Source organism: Pristis pectinata, chromosome 16 (assembly GCF_009764475.1).
Source record: "Pristis pectinata isolate sPriPec2 chromosome 16, sPriPec2.1.pri, whole genome shotgun sequence".
In the NCBI taxonomy this organism is placed as follows: domain Eukaryota; kingdom Metazoa; phylum Chordata; class Chondrichthyes; order Rhinopristiformes; family Pristidae; genus Pristis; species Pristis pectinata.
Window position 1 is genome coordinate 41,020,668 of NC_067420.1, and position 16,678 is coordinate 41,037,345.

At 44.9% G+C, this 16,678-nt stretch overlaps 2 protein-coding genes across 2 annotated transcripts in view; both read left to right on the forward strand.

The window, feature by feature from the left end:
• LOC127579052 (uncharacterized) overlaps positions 1–16,678 on the forward strand; it is a 407,687-nt gene that overhangs the window by 24,807 nt on the left and 366,202 nt on the right. Inside the window, exon 3 of the mRNA XM_052031684.1 lies at positions 15,987–16,167. Coding sequence (XP_051887644.1) covers positions 15,987–16,167 — 181 coding nt within the window. The remainder of the gene's footprint in view (positions 1–15,986; positions 16,168–16,678) is intronic.
• Positions 286–6,483, forward strand: LOC127578978 (uncharacterized). The gene is made up of 3 exons (XM_052031589.1): positions 286–680; positions 3,167–3,222; positions 5,520–6,483. The coding sequence occupies exons 1-3, from the start codon at positions 501–503 to the stop codon at positions 5,893–5,895; spliced, it is 612 nt and encodes a 203-aa protein (XP_051887549.1). The 5' UTR covers positions 286–500; the 3' UTR covers positions 5,896–6,483.

A 16,678-nucleotide genomic window follows, 5' to 3' on the forward strand; every position in this document is an offset into this window, starting at 1 on the left:
ATGGATTTAGACAAAGGAAGTTGTTCGCATTAGCAGACAGTTCAAGAACTGGAATCTCAGATTTGAAGCCTTGGGTGAAGGGACAAGGTGATGCAAGGAGATTTTCTTGATGCCAAACGCAGTTGTGGTTTGGAAGTCCCTCGCTGTAAGGGTGCAGGAAACAAGATAAAATGGGGGTTTCAAAGGGAAATGTATGGGCACTTGAGCAAGAATAATTGGCACAGCTATGGGAAAAGAGCAGGGGGATAGGAAATGGCACAGACCTAAAGGGCTGAATGGTCTCTGTCCATACCATAATAATTCTGATTCTAGGGCCATGTGGCACCTTGTCAAATACTTTGCTTAATCCATAAATTCTGCATCAAGCACACTGCTCTAATTGATCTCTGTATAAGCTGACCTCACCTCTCCTGCTCAGATATACCTCCAGGATTGCACTTCAGAAACATCTTTATTAGTTGCAAGGTCTTTGGGACATTCAATGACAGGAGAAACACTGTATGGATGCTACGTGTCTCTCTGACTGGGGCAATGAGTATTTTTTATTAACTTATGTGTTCACTTACAAGATGTGGGCTTCACTGGTTAGGGGACCCCTTATTATCTACCCCGACAGCTCCAGTGAGGCTCACCAGAGCACGTCAGAAGCTGCCTGGAGTCAACACATGCAACCAGACGAGGTAGGAAGGCAGATTTCCTTTAATGAACCAGATGATTTTTTATAACAGTCCATGAGTTTCATAGCCTTCATTGATTCACAGATTAGATTCAGAGAGTGGTACAGCACAGTAGCTGTATCATTGAAGAAGCACTTGGATAGGTACATGGAGGGGCGGGGCTTAGAGGGATATGGGCGGAACGCAGGAAATTGGGACTAGCTGGGTAGGTACCGTGGTTGGCATGGACTGGTTGGGCCGAAGGCCCTGTATCCGTGCTGTATTGCTCTATGACTCTAAGCAGGCCTTTCAGCCCGACTCGTTCATACTGACCAAGATCCCATTTGCTTACATTTAGTTCATAACTGATACTAGATTTTAATTCTAGTTTAATCAATTAAATTAATTTAAATTCTCCAACATTTTATTGCTCTATCAATAATGAGCGGCACGGTAATGTAACGGTTAGTGTAATGCTATTACAACGCCAGCAACCTGGGTTCAATTCTGCCACTGTCTGTAAGGAGTTTGTATGTTCTCCCCGTGTCTGCGTGGATTTCCTCCGGGTGCTCCGGTTTCCTCCCACATTCCAAAGACGTATGGGTTAGGAAGTTGTGGGCATGCTATGTTGGCGCCAGAAGCGTGGCAACACTTGCGGGCTTCCCATTCTCAGACTATGTTGGTTGTTAGAGCAAAAAGATGCATTTCACTGTGTGTTTCGATGTGCATGTGACTAATAAATCAGGATTAATATTAATTGTAGGGCAGTGTAGGTGCTAACCACAATACTACCACAGCACCAATGGAGTTGTTTCTGGACTCCAGGAATAGTCCTAGACATATGGAGCTCCTCAAGGTGAATGTGTCTCTCCAATCCAGATCCAAATTAGGAAACATCAGTGGTCTTCAAGAAATTGGTAAATTAGTTTATTACCGTCACATGTACCGAAGTACAGTGAAAAACTTTGTTTTGCATGCCATCCATACAGATCATTTCACATCAGTACATTGAGGTAGTACAAGGGAAAAGCAATAATAGAATGCAGACTATAGTGTTACAGTTACAGAGAAAGTGCAGTGCAGGCAGACAATAAGGTGCAAGGCCATGACGATGTAGATTCTGAGGTCAAGAGTCCATTTTATCATGACAATCAAAGGACTGCAGATGCTGGAATCCAGATGAAAAACGTGACGATGCTGGAGGAACTCAGCAGGCCAGGCAGCATCCGTGGAGAAAAGCAGGTGGTCAACGTTTCGGGTCAGGACCCTTCTTCAGGACTGAAGATAGGAAAAGGGGAAGCCCAATATATAGGAGGGAAAAGCAGAGCAGTGATAGGTGGACAGAAGAGGGGAGGTGGGGTGGGCACAGGGTGGTGATAGGTAGATGCGGGTAAGAGATAGTGATGGGCAGGTGTGGGGGAGGAGGCGAGAGGAGATCCACCGGGGGATGGGGCAAAGGTAAGGAAAGAGAAGGGAAAAAAAGGTAGAAAAAGAGAGGCTGGGAGATGGAAGAAGAGAAGAAGCCTGGTGGGGGGGGGGGGGTGGGCGGGTGGGCGGGTTGTGGGGAAGGGAGGGTGGGCATTACCTAAAGTGGGAGGATTCAATATTCATGTTGTCCATCTTATCGTACTAGGGGACCGTTGAATTGTCTTATAACAGCGGGATAGAAGCTGTCCTTGAACCTGGTGGTATGTGCTTTCAGGCTTTTGTATCTTCTGCCAAAAGGTCGGTGGGGGGGATAGAGGGGAGAATGTCCAGGGTGGGTGGGGTCTTTGATTATGTTGGCTGCTTTACTGAGGCAGCGAGAAGTGTAGACAGAGTCCACGGAAGGGAGGCTGATTTCTGTGTCTGAGTACAAGTATCTGAGTTGCAGCAATCCACCTACATCTTGCTTTACATAGTGCTCAAAATGTACAAAAACCTCTCAAGGCACTTCACAAGCATGCAGTTAGATAAAATTTAACACAGGCTGATAGAAGCCTCTTGTAAGAAAGAGAGGTGAAGAGGCAGAGAGGGTTAGTGAGAGAATTCCAGAGCTTAGGAGCTTAGCAGTTAGATATATAGAGTAATAACAGACAGAAACAGGCCCTTCAGCCCACCATGTCTATGCTGACCATCAAATACTAATCCCATATATCTGCTCTTGGTCTGTAATCTACTGTGCTGTAGCCTTCTGTGCCTTATAATTCTGAGAATTCTTGCTCGCTGGGTGATTGGATGTTAAGTAAGTAAGCATGAGGAGTCATTTCTTCATCTCTGATGCTGCTGCCAGCAAGTTTTTCATGGCAGCAGGGGAGGAGGGGAGAGCAGATCCACTGGGGGATGGGTCAAAGGGAAGACGAGAGAGGAAAAATAGAGGCTAGGAAAGGGAAGAAGAGAAGAAGCGTGGTTGGGGGGGGGGGAGTGGGGTTGTGGGGAAGTTTTTCACTGCACCTCGGTACATGTGACAGTAATAAACCATTTTCATTTCACAACAATAAACTCCACTTGATTTGACCTTCACTCTGCAGGTGAATGAGGCAGGATTGCCAGACATTGCCATCTGCTGGTGCTCGGAAGAAACATTGTGAGTGAAACCTCTGGAATGGTTGAAACTGAAAATCTGAAGCCGTCTCTTTAGAACATAGAACAGTACAGCACAATACAGGCCCTTCGGCCCACAATGTTGTGCCAACCTCTAAACCTCACCTAAGACTATCTAACCCCTTCCTCCCACATATCCCTTTCCATTTGGTTCCACTGTACTTGCCCTTTCCACAGCCCTGGCTTTTTTCTGCCTTCACATTTATATGTCTCCACAGTCAAGGAATTCCTGAAAATATTAAACTTTGCTGGGAATGTCCCGTAAATTCTCAAGGAACCCCTGCAGCTATCAGCAACTCTCAACCTCCCTATCCACTGGTGTTAAAACTCTCCTCTGTGAGTCAGAGTTCTATCTGAGGATTTTCTACACTGATATGCCCCTCTCCCCCGGCTCAGGATCAACCCAGATATCTCATAGCACAGTGGCATAGCCAGTGGAGCAGCTGCCTCACAGTGGCCCAGGCTCGATCCTGACTTCCGGTGCTGCCTGTGTGGAGTTTGTACCTTCTTCCTGCGACCACGCGGTGCTCTGGATTCGCAGAGATGTGAGCAGGCCGACTGAGTCCACACCGACACAAATCCATTTTTTATTATTCCTACATTCCCATCAACTCCCCCCAGATTCTACCAGCCACCAACACAGTTAGAAGCAAATTACAGCGGCCAATTTACCTACCAACCCACACGTCTCTGTGATGTGGTGGGGGGGAACTGCAGCACCCAGAGGTAACACACAAGATCACAAGAAGAACGTGCAAACTCCACACAGGCATCAACCAGGATTGAACCTGGGTCTCTGGCGCAGTGAGGTAGGGGCTCTACTTGCTGTGCCACTGTGCTGCCCATATCCTACAATGACGAGTGGGTTGGTAGGTTAGTTGGCTGCTGTAAATTGCCTGGCAGGATTAGTGTAAGTGCGCGCTCGATAGTTGGTGAGGGAGGGCTGTATTTCTCTGTGATTCATTACATCCTTGGCAATCTCTGGACATCTCAAAGTGTTTTACAGCCAAGTACAATCTGCATGGTAATCCATGGTGTAATGTGGGAAGCAAATTTAAAGCTGTGCTGTCTCAGGAGGTATCAGGACAAGTTATCAATTGCGCGATCTGAGTGGTAGATTTGAAGGAGGGCCTAAGAAGACAGAAATGTTTAGGAAGGGGATCTTAGAGTGTAAGCAGTGGAAGATAAACCTTTGCAAGAGCAAGTTACACAGAGTAGGGTCCCAAACATATGACAGAATCAGATATTATAAATTGGTTAAATTGGTTTATTATTGTCACATGTACCGAGGTACAGTGAAAAACTTGTCTTGCACACCGTTTGTACAGTGCATTGAGGTAGTACAGGGTAAAAACAATAGCAGAATACAGAGTAAAGTGTCACAGCTACAGAGGAAGTGCAATGCAGGTAGACAATAAGGTGCAAGGTCATAACAAGGTAGATTGTGAGGTCAAGAGTCCATCTTACCATACTAGGGAATGGTTCATTGGTCTTAAAACAGCAGGATAGAAGCTGTCCTTGCATCTGGTGGTACGTGCCCTTGGGCTCCTGTATCTTCTGCCTGATGGGAGAGGAGAGAAAAGAGAATATCCTGGGTGGGTGGGGTCTTTGATTATGCTGGCTGCTTCACCGAGGCAGCGAGAGGTATAGACAGAGTCCATGGAGGTTGTGAGGTCAAGAGTCCGTCTTATTGTAGAGGGAACTGTTCAATAGTCTTATAACAGTGGGATAGAATATTACTCCTGTGCATTTGGTTTAGGGATATCATCCAGGCTGCCCAGAGAAACTACCCAGCTCTTCTTCAAAATAGTACTGTAGGATCTATTTGAGCCTCAGTTTAATGTGTCATCTGAAAGGCAGCACTTCAGACAGTGTAACACTCCTTCAGTACTGCGTTGGAGCATCTGGTGGGAATATATACTTACAGGGAGATACAACACAGAAGCAGGCCCTTCAGCCCATCGAGGCTGCGGCAATCAACCACCCATTTATGCTAATCCTACATCACATTAGTAAATTGGCATATTTGTAAATTGGTAAATTGGCTTATTATTGTCACATATATCGTGGTACAGTGAAAAACTTTGTTTTGCAGATCATTTCATCACATCAGTACAAGGGAAAACAATAACAGAAGGCAGAATAAAGTATTACAGTTACAGAGAAGGTGTGGGTGCAGGCAGACAATAAGGTGCAAGGCTGTGACGAGGTCGATTGTGCGGTCAAGAGTCCATCTTTAATCATTAATTCCATTTTTAATTCTCCCGACATTCTCTTCAGCTTCCCCCCACTTTCTATGACTCACCTACCCACCAGTGGCCAGTTAACCTACCAACCCGCACGTCTCTGGGATGTCGTAGGAAACCAGAGCACCCGGAGGAAACCCACGCGGTCACAGGGAGAACGTGCAAACTCTAGGACTGAACCCGGGTCTCTGGTGTCACAAGACAGTGGCTCTACTCACTGCTCCATGGTACCTGTTGAGGGTCCTGGAGTGAGGATTGAACTCCCAACTGAGACAAGAGCAGACAAACTGCGCCGCAGTGATACTCAATCGATTTCACTATCCAGCCACACGCTGAACAGCTTTGATGCATTCTTTACAGCCCAGAACTTAAAGTTTGGAGCCTTCCTTCCATCCCTGCCAGTCCAGTGAAATTCCATTCAATGGACACAAGACGGTTATTGGCCAAACTGCAACAGAGGAAGGTTTACGGCTCCGAGGAAGTTCTAGCCTTTCCACAAGTAATAATGATTCCTTTTCTATTGCTACACTTCAGTACAAAATGATCACCCCCTCCCCCACTTCCACTGCTGTCACCTGGTGTCAGAAATCCCACTCACGGGACTGTTCTTGCAACGATCTTAGTAAAGCTGTATGTAAATTTGTAAATTGGTTTATTATTGACACTTGTACCGAAGAACAGTGAAAAACTTGTCTTGCATACCGTCCATACAGATCAATTCATTGCAACGGTGCATTGAGGTAGTACAAGGGAAAACAATAACACAGTGCAGAATAAAGTGTTACAGTTACAGAGAAAGTGCAGTGTAGGCAGACAGTAAGGTGCAAGGTCACAATGAGTTAGATTGTGAGGTCAAGAGTCCATTTTATCGTACAAGGGAAAGTGCAGTGCAGGCAGACAATAAAGTGCAAGGCCTTAATGAGATAGATTGTCAAGAGTCCATCTTATTGTACTAGGGAACCGTTCAGTAGTCTTATAACAGCGGGATAGAAGCTGTCCTTGAGCCTGGTGGTACGTGCTTTCAGGCTTTTGTATCTTCTGCCTGATGGGAGGGGGAGAAGAGAGAATGTCCAGGGTGGGTGGGGTCTTTGATTATGTTGGCTGCCTTACCGAGGCAGCGAGAAGTGTAGACAGAGTCCATGGAGGGGAGGCTGGTTTCCATGATGAGCTGAGCAGGGATGATGGAAGGCTAGAAAGTTTATAGGGGACTTCATTAGAGCATGGATTTCAAGCTGGCTTTGCCCTTCTCTCTAGCCAGGGGTCAGTGGAGACCATGCAGTTGGCTTCCAGTCTTCTGTGGCTGTGTTTACCTAATCAGAAAGAGCAGAATTGAGCCCAGGATCTAACGGCTCGTGTGACTTCGTATCACAGTGTTTCCCCAGACGTTTCCCCACAATTAATTACATTTTAAATATTAACTTATTGTACTATATTTGATGTAATTCACTTTGAAGTTGTTTCATAAATAAAAGATAAGGACTAATCCCACAATCTTTAATCCACATAACACACAATAATGCAATGTTGTACATAGTAATATAGCAATGCAGTAAATTTGATATATGAAAATGTAGTATAGTTACATAACTTAGCAGTGGTAATATATTGATAGGGTAACCAAAATATAATAACAGTATTCGAAATAGTTTAATATTGGACAAAGTTGGACAGCAATATAATAACCTGGCTGTCCATCACCCTCACTGTTGGTGGAGTAAGTCACCTTGTGTGCTTAGGTAAACCCAATTCAACCCCTTCCCATAGCAAACAGCAAACCCTTCCCGGAGATTTGTATTAAGAGCCAGATAAGTCCAGGATTGCAAGCTGAGATAAGATAAAATACCTTTATTAGTCACATGTACGTCAAAACACACAGTGAAATACATCTTTTGCGTAGTGTTCCAGATATCATTCACTCTGTGTGTGAAACGTTTACCCCTCAGGTCCCCTTTAAACTCCTCCCTGTCACCCTAAGCCTATGCCCTCCAGTGTTAGACACCCCTAGCATGGGAAATAAACACTGGCAATCTACCCTATCTATGCCTTTCGTAGTTCTATGTACCTCTATCAAGTTACCTCTCGGCCTCCTTCACTCCAGGGGAAACAGACCCAGACTATCCAATCTCTCCTTATAATTCATGCCCTCAAATCCAGGTAACATCCTTGTGAATCTTTTCTGCACCCTGTCTGGCTTAATCGCATCCTTCATATAAGATAAGATATCTTTATTAGTCAAGTGTACATCGAAACACACAGTGAAATGCATCTTTTGCGTAGAGTGTTCTGGGGGCAGCCCACAAGTGTCGCCGCGCTTCCAACGCCAACATAACATGCCCACAACTTCCTAACCCGTACGTCTTTGGAATGTGGGAGGAAACCGGAGCACCCAGAGGAAACCCATGCAGACACGGGGAGAACATACAAACTCCTTACAGACAGCAGCCGGAATTGAACCCGGGTCGCTGGCGCTGTAAAGCTTTACGCTAACCGCTACGCTATTGTGCCTGCCTATAGTGTGGCAACCAGAACTGCACACAGTACTCGAAATGCAGCCTCACCAAAGTTTTGTCCAACTGTAACATGATATCCCAACTCTTATACTCAGTGCCTTGGCCGATAAAGGCAAACATGACAATATGCCCTCCTCACCATCCTGTCTACCCGTGTTCCCATTTTTAGGAAACTATGTACTTGCACTCCAAGGTCTCTCTCTTCTACTATACTTGCCAGAACCTTGCCAGAGCAACAAAGAAATGTAGTAGCATACTAATGTAGTTAAATAATAGAGTAATGTTGTCAACATTTAATACAATTGTAATTTAGTAACATTGTAATTGAGTAATATATTAACATCAGTAAAGAAGTGACAGTATTACTGGCTGTTGTAAAGTGGTAGTGTAGTGACACAGAAATGTAGTTTATCAATCATTCCATTTAAACTGCTCCTCTAGATATCCCAGTTCTCTCCTGTGATAGATCAGTATCATTTACAAACTTTAATAACCATGTAAATTGTTTTAGGAACTTGTCAGCATCTTTTATGAATCTTGGCAGAGCTTCCTTTCCAGCCTCTGTGCTGGGAATTGGTTCCATATATAAATCATCCTGAAGCCAAAATGACTCTCCATGAATTGCCTTTAAAAAAATCTTTTTTTTGCTTTTGTTTTTTCTTACCCGAGGGATTGACAATAAACTCTGCTTCCTGATAACTGAAGCAGTTTATGGTTTGAGCAGCTTCCATTTGAGCTTTTCACTTCACAACAGTGCAAGCTGCTGAATACTGAAGCATTATTCATTGCTGACTCCTCGATGTTCTGGTATGTGTCCTCTGGTGTCCCTCTCTGCAAACATGTGCTCCTATTTGCGGTGGTGAGCACTAACACTGTGCATATACTTAGGTCTGATCATTCCTAACTGGCTGATGAAGAGGAGCACATTGGTTCTTAACTTTCACCCTACCAGTCCCTGCATCCAGTGACAGAACAGAGATAAGAGTTCCAAACAATCTCCTGGAGGAACTCAGCAGGTTGAGCACCATTTGTGGGAGGAAAGGAATTGTCAACGTTTCGGGTCGAAACCCTGCATCAGGACTGACAGTGGGATGGGGAGATGGCCGCTATAAAGAGGAGAGGTGGAGTGGTGAGACAGTACAGTATCTCACCAGTCCCCTTCTCCTCTTTACTCTGGCCACAAGAGCATGTCAGAAGCTGGGTGTGGCTCACCTCATGACTTCTCAATTGCTTTCCACCATGTGCAAGGCACATTTCAGGAGTGTGATGGGATTCCCTCCATTCTCCTGGAAGAGCACAGCCCCAATAACTCTCCAGAAGCTCGAAACCATTCAGGAAACAATAGACTTGGTTGGCACTCCAACCACAACCCTCAACATTCACTCCCTCCACCGTCAGCACACAGTGACTGCTATGTGTACCATCTGCAAAATGCACACTAGTTTAATCACCCAGACTGCTCTAACAGCACTTCACAAAGCTAAGTCCCTGTGAACCAGAGGGTTAAGGCCATTAGGCACATTAACACCATCCCCAGCAAGTTTCTGCCAAGTTTAACGCCACCTTGATGTGGAAGTTTATCACCGTTCCTTCATTGCCACTGGGTCTAACTCCTGGGACGCTCTCCCCAACAGCATTCTGAGGTTCAAGGAGGTGGCTCACCACCACCTTACCAAGTACAATTACGGGTGAGCAATAAATAAAGCTTTGACATCAATACCCACCTCACGTGAGAGAGTGAAGAAATGAATTGCAGGCTAGATTTGTCAGTCCTCCAGAGTCATCTTAGGGGCTTCAGGAATTAAAGATCCCAGAAAAAAAAACTCAGAGGAAGATTTAAAAGATTCTGTTTTTCTCCCCGTTTTCTTTGAACTTTTGTTTGGTTGGTACTGGCGGTGGATTCAAAGGTTGTTTCACTGATGGGGGCATTCAGAGGCGGGAAATCATGTCCAGGAACACATCCAACCAGGAAGCTCTATTCCAGATCGGAATCTGAATTCCAGCCTGGGATCATACTCGCTGGAGTTCAGAAGAATGAGAGGGGATCTTATAGACATATACAATTATGAAAGGGATAGAAAAGATAGAGGCAGGAAGGTTGTTTCCACTGGTAGGTGAGACTAGAACTAGGGGACATAGCCTCAAGATTCAGGGGAGTAGATTTAGGATGAAGATGAGGAGGTACTGCTTTTCCCAACGAGTAGTGCATCTGTGGAATTCTCTGTCCAGGGAAGCAGTAGAGGATACCTCATTAAATATATTTAAGACACAGTTAGATAGATTTTTGCATAGTAGGGAGATTAAGGGTTATGGGGAAAAGGCAGATAGGTGGATCTGAGTCCACGGCCAGATCAGCCATGATCTTATTGAATGGCGGAACAGGCTCGACAGGCCAGATGGCCTCCTCCTGCTCCTATTTCTTATGTTCTTATATTCTTATGTAATGCAGCTGTGAGGTTAACCCTATGACAACATGAACTTCCTGGAATTGGCAGTGGTACTCTTACAATTCATAATGGGGCAGATCCTCCACTCTAATCTGCCTGGGGGAACTGAGGCCAAGAACTGCCACAGATAAGCCAGTTGGACAGACTTAAAAGACAGTTGGACAGGTACATGGAAAGGTTTAGAAGGTTATGGGCCAAATGTTAGCAAATGGGACGAGCTTGGATGGGGCATCTTGGTCAGCATGGCCCAGGTGGGCTGAAGGGCCTATTTCTATGCTGCATAACTCTATGACACTATAAGCCTGTACCTGGGTTAATCTTGAGCAGAAGCTAAAAGCCAGACTACCCCTCAGCACCGTCAGTCCCTGTGCCAGTACACTCTCTGTGAAGTCCACTGCCATAGCAACAACTTCCGCAAATTTCCCAGAACCTCTGTGCATCTAGTGCCAGGCTATCGCTGCCTCAAGTAGATTGGTGCCATTAAGCTGAACAGGAGAAATCGGCTGACAGGAGAAAGGTAAGTAGTGCCTTTTCCTTGACTAAATTAAATTAGTTATAAATGCTTTTAATGTATGTACGTGTGCCTGCTCTTTTAATTTTTTAAGTAAATAAAGAACAACTTTTAACTTTTTTTTAGCAGTTATTTGAATGTTTGTAAAAATCAGAGACATCACAAAGGCAACTTTGATAGACGGTGAGCTTGGGGATAGTGCCTGAACTGATGTCAATGCCTTTCTATGGGGGGGGGAGCTGGTCACTACACTGGGAGAGTTCTTGTACTGCTCTACACTATGCTGGGCCTTGCCAATATGCTGGTAGGTGGCCTTCCAGTGAAAGACCATGGTTGGACCATACCAAAAGACATCACTGCCTGCCAAGTCACACACCATCCTTCCTTGGATGTATTTCACTGTTCCTTTGTTGGTATTGGTCTCTTTCCTAAAACTTCCCACTCAACTGTACTGGCAATGAGTGATTGTGTGGGTAGATCTGCCTCAGTATTTAGACGATGCAATGTTTCGTTTTGTTTTATAGTGACCACTGTCCTTAAGGCAGTGAAACCAACAGGATTACACTATATTCTGCATTCTCACACTATGCTCTGCATGGATCAGATGAAGGATCTCAACCTGAAATATCGATTGTCCATTCCTCTCCACTGATGTTACCCGCCCCCCCCCCCCCCCCCCGAGTTCCTCCAGCAGATTGTTTGTTGCTCCAGATTCCAGCATCTGTAGACTCTTGTGTCTCTCACTATATTCTGCATTCTGTTATTGTTGTTCCTCCCGTACTACTTCAATGTACTTGTGTTTGGAATGATCTATCTGGATGGAATGCAAACAAAAAGCTTTTCACTGTATCTTGCTACATGTGGCAATGATAAACCAATTAACAATTAACAGTCGTCACAATCTGGAATCCATTATCTGAAAGGATTATGAAATGGGTTCCAGAGGAATCTTCAAAAGTCATTTGGGAGTGTACCTGGACAGGATAGGTTTATTGGGAGAAACTTTAGCATACGGGACTACATTCAACTGGCTTTCAAAGAGCTGGCATTGTCAAAATGGACCAAATAGCTCCCTTCTCTGCTTTTAATTTCTGCAATTCCAATCTTCAAGGGTGAATTCATTTTTCTGCCTGTGTTGTGACAGTATTCAGTCTGTTATTAGCATGCTCTTGACTTCAATAAGATCAAGGCTGATCAGATCCTGGCCTCAGTTCCCCATAACCCTTGATCTCCCCGATATCCTGAAATCTGTCTGTCTCAGATATTCAATCCCTTCACCTTTATAGCTCTGTAGGGGTGGCGGGGGGGTGTTGTGGGGGAGAATTCCGAAGATTTGTGATTCTCTTGGAGAACGCATTCCTCCGCGCCTCAAATGGGCAACGCCTTATCCTGAAGCCATGCCCTTTAGTGTTAGATTCCCCATCAGGGAGAAGCACGCTCAAGTCAAGTTGAGTTTATTGTCAAATGCACAAGTGCGGTGAGGTGAAACTTGCTTGCAGCAGCATCACAGGCACATAGGTACAGATAGCACACAGAAATTAATTTATACATAAATTTTGCAAGATAGTGAAGACAAAAAAAAAGGAATCAGAATCAGGTTTATTATCACTGACGTATGTCGTGAAATTTGTTGTTTTGCAGCAGCTGTACAGTGCAGGGCATAAAGACTTAAAAATTACTATAAGTTACACAAATAAATAGTGCAAAAGAGGAATAATGAGGCAGTGTTCATGGGTTCATGGACCGTTCAGAAATCTGATGGCGGAGGGGAAGAAGCTGTTCCTGAAAAGTTGAGTGTGGATCTTCAGGCTCCTGCACCTCCTCCCCGATGGGAGTAACCTGAAGAGGGCATGTCCCGGATGGTGAGGGTCCTTAGTGATGGATGCCACCTTCTTGAGGCACCACCTCTTGAAGATGTCCTTGATGATGGGGAGGGTTGTGCCCATAATGGAGCTGGCTGAGCCTTCAACCCTCTGCAGCCTCTTTCAATCCTGCACATTGGAGTCTCATGTCAGGGCTTCATGTTGCTCCTGATCCTCGAACCACACATAGCAGCAATGTTATTGCAATATAAGGCCCAAGTGTTGTACTGCTGAGCAGGAGCCTGTTTAGCTAACCACAACCTCCAAGGCCACAAAATTTAATTGCTGTTAGTAAATACAACTTCTAGCTTCAGGACTAATAGTAATAGTGTTCCTTGTGGCTGAGAGGTTCAGCAGCGTGGGGTGATATTGGAATGTGATGGATACTTGTCAGTCAATAGTTGGCTGCCTAAATCGATTGGACCCCTTGATTGGATTCCAAACCACCAAATGGGTTCTGGGAATCCAGTGCTCGAAAACAAACCAGCTGTCCTTCCTGGATTTGCTAAAAATCAAAACAAAAATCGCAGATGCTGGAAATCTGAAATAAGAACAGAAAATGCTGGAAACACTCAGCAGCTCAGGCAGTGTCTGTGGAGGGAGAAACAAGAGTTTTAAAGACACATCTAACTTGAAATGTTAACTCTGTTTCTCTTTCCACAGATGCTATCTGATCTGCTGAGTGTTTCCTGCATTTCTTGTTCTTACTCCCGAGACTTTTTTTCTTGGTGGACCAATAGCCATACAGCACAGAAATTGTCACGTGTACCCAGGTACAGTGATAAACTTCGTTTTGCATGCCATCCATACAGATCATTTCATCATATCAGTACATTGAGGTAGTACAAGGGAAAAGCAATAACGGAATGCAGAATGTAGTGTTACAGTTACAGAGAAGGTGCAGTGCAGGCAGACAATAAGGTGCAAGGCCATAATGAGGTAGATTGTGAGGTCAAGAGTCCATCTTATTGTTCAAGAGGTCCGCTCAATAGTCTTATAACAGTGGGATAGAAGCTGTCCTTGAGCCTGGTGGTACGTGCTTACAGGCTTTTATATCTTCTGCCTGATGGGAAGAGAGAAAGAGGCCCTTTGGCCCACCCTGTCTATGCTGACCATTAAGTACCCATCAATTCTAATCCCATTTTCCAGCACTTGCTCTGTAAGTCTTCTATGCATATGCAATTCAAGTGCTTCTCTACGTTGTTGCGAAGGTACCCATCTCCACCATCTGCTCAGACAGTGTGTTACAGATCCCCTCTGAGTGAAGAAGCTCTTCCATGGATCCCTTCTAAACTTCTTATACCTTACCCTGTTCGTGTGCTTCTAGGTTTACACACCTCTGCCATGGGGGATGATTTAATACTTTTTCTCTGTCTATGCTATTCGTAATTTTGTACACCTCTGTCAGATCACCCCCTTAGCCTCATCCGCTCCAAGGAAAACAAACCCTCCTTGGCCAGGCACGGTAGTGTAGCGGTTAGTGTAACGCTTTACAGTGCCAGTGACCAGGGTTCAATTCCGGCCGCTGTCTGTAAGGAGTTTGTACGTTCTCCCCCGTGTCTGCGTGGCTTTCCTCCGGGTGCTCCGGTTTCCTCCCACGTTCCAAAGACATATGGGTTAGGAAGTTGTGGGCGTGCTATGTTGGCGCCGGAAGCGTGGCGACACTTGCTGGCTGCCCCCAGAACACTCTACGCAGAAGGTGCATTTCACTGTGTGTTTCGATGTAAAGAAATCTTATCTTATGTCTCCGCATAACTGAAGCACTCCATCCCAGGCGAATTTCCTCTGCACCCTCTCCAGTGCAATCCCATCCTTCCTATAGTGTGGTGACCAGAACTGTACACAGTACTCCAGCTGTAGCCTAACCGATGTTTTATAAAGGTGTAACATAACCTCCCTGCTTATACAGTATAAGCATAATATCCCGTGTGCTTTCCTCACCACCTCATCTATCTGTTGTGCCATCTTCAGGGATTGTTGGATTCATACACTGAGGTCTTTCTATTCCTCAACATGCCCTAGGGCCCTACCGCTCATTGTGTGTGTCCTACCCTTCTTAGTCCTCTCAATCTGCATCACCTCACACTTTTCAGGATTAAATTCCATCTGCCACTGCTCTGCCCAATTTGCCAACCAATTAATATAATTCTGTAGCCTACAACCATCCTCGTCATTCTCAACAACACCTCAAATTTTCAAGTCATGTTTTACATTCATGTCCAAATTTTGAATGTAGATAAAAAACACAGTAAAGGTCCCGGCACAGGTCCCTGTGGTACACCATCGGTCACAGGCTTCCAATCAAAATAACAACGCTCTGTCATCACGCTTTCCCTTCTTTACCAAGCCAATTTTGAATTCAATTTGCCAAAGTGCCCTGGATCCCATGGGTTCGAATCCTTTGGACCAGTTTCCAATGTGGGTCCTTGTTCACAGCACTGCCCTCACCAATACATGTTGTTACCTCCTTGAAAAATTCAACCAAGTTGGTCAGAGAGGATCCCCCTGAACAAAACCATGCTGAATATCTTTGAGGAATCCCTGCTTTTCAGATTAATCCTGATCCTCAGAATCTTTTTCAAGGACCTTCTGACCCTACTATATTCTCATATCATATTGAATGGTGGGATAGGTTTGAAGGTCCGGGTGGCCTACTCCGGCTCCTATTTTCTTGTGTTCTTGTGTAACCCATCTGCTGCCTCTGCATTCAGCATATGCCAATCTGGGTCAGAATCCTGATCCACTTGAGTAAACACAGGCTCTAACCACAGGATGGAGAGGAGCACGTTGTTCTATCAGCCTGCACGCAAGTGCAGGATTTATGTTTTGCTTGGGGAAAGTTTGTGGGCGAGAGATTTTCCCTGTCTTTGCTTTCAACTGAGTTGGAACTTTCAAACAAATTGGGCTTTATTTATTGACCTTGAAGAATTCTTCCTATCTGAGGTTGGGTGTGTGAGAAAGGGAGTATTAATTCACGACTCTTACTGACTATAGTCTTTGAGCTGCCTTTCATTCAGCCAAAATATACAGGGAGGCAGAACACTTTGGCACAAATTCAATGCTTTCACCAGAACTTGTGAGTGGACTTTATTTGATAGGAGACAAACTTTGAGTGTATTGGTTTAACTGTTTTCAGCCACTTACACAGCCATTGTAACTCTGTTTACCCAGGATTGCCAGCTCTCTGGGAGCACGCTGGAGTCTGTAGGAATGGAAGAGTAACCTTCAACACACAGTACTGGGCAACACAGTGCAATAATTCGAAAACTATGGAGAGTTTAATTCATATTTATTTCATGAATACTACAACTAAAACACACAGAAGCCTATGTCAAGATCATGTTTTTACAAGGTTCGTGTTTAAAGTTACACTGTGCACCTTCTTACTGATACTGATGTCACAGAAATTGGTCACAGGTTTGAGCGTAGAATATTAAGGAGTGATTTACATTAAGTTGATTAAAGAAGCTGATAGGTTAGTGACGCAGACACTACACAGAGGGTAGTCTGTCTCTCTTGCCTTGTTCGCTCTCCACACTGTCTCCTTCCCTCTTGTTTTTGCTAAGGTATTGACCAAATCCCACTTCCCCAGCCACTTCTCTTTCCTCATCAAATGTCTCTGGTTCCAACTCATCCCACATGGATTCCAACTGAAATTCCGTCCTTCACGATTCGGACCCACCCAGGGTCACGGGTACGTTCAAACTATCCAACGTGTCTCGAGGCATCCGCAGATCCATGTGTCAGCACACGTAATACTCATGACCTCTCTCTGCAACAACACCGTATCTCAAAGCTGCGGTGGTCCACAGTTCCACTTTATACTTTGCTGCATTCACTGCTGCAATGGATGCCTTTTGTCC

Coding starts and splice junctions, on each gene's coding strand:
- LOC127578978 (XM_052031589.1), top strand. CDS start 501: ATGGATGCTACGTGTCTCTCTGACTGGGGCAATGAGTATTTTTTATTA. Junction 681..3,166: donor AACACATGCAACCAGACGAG/GTAGGAAGGCAG, acceptor TTCACTCTGCAG/GTGAATGAGGCAGGATTGCC. Junction 3,223..5,519: donor TGGTGCTCGGAAGAAACATT/GTGAGTGAAACC, acceptor CATTCTCTTCAG/CTTCCCCCCACTTTCTATGA.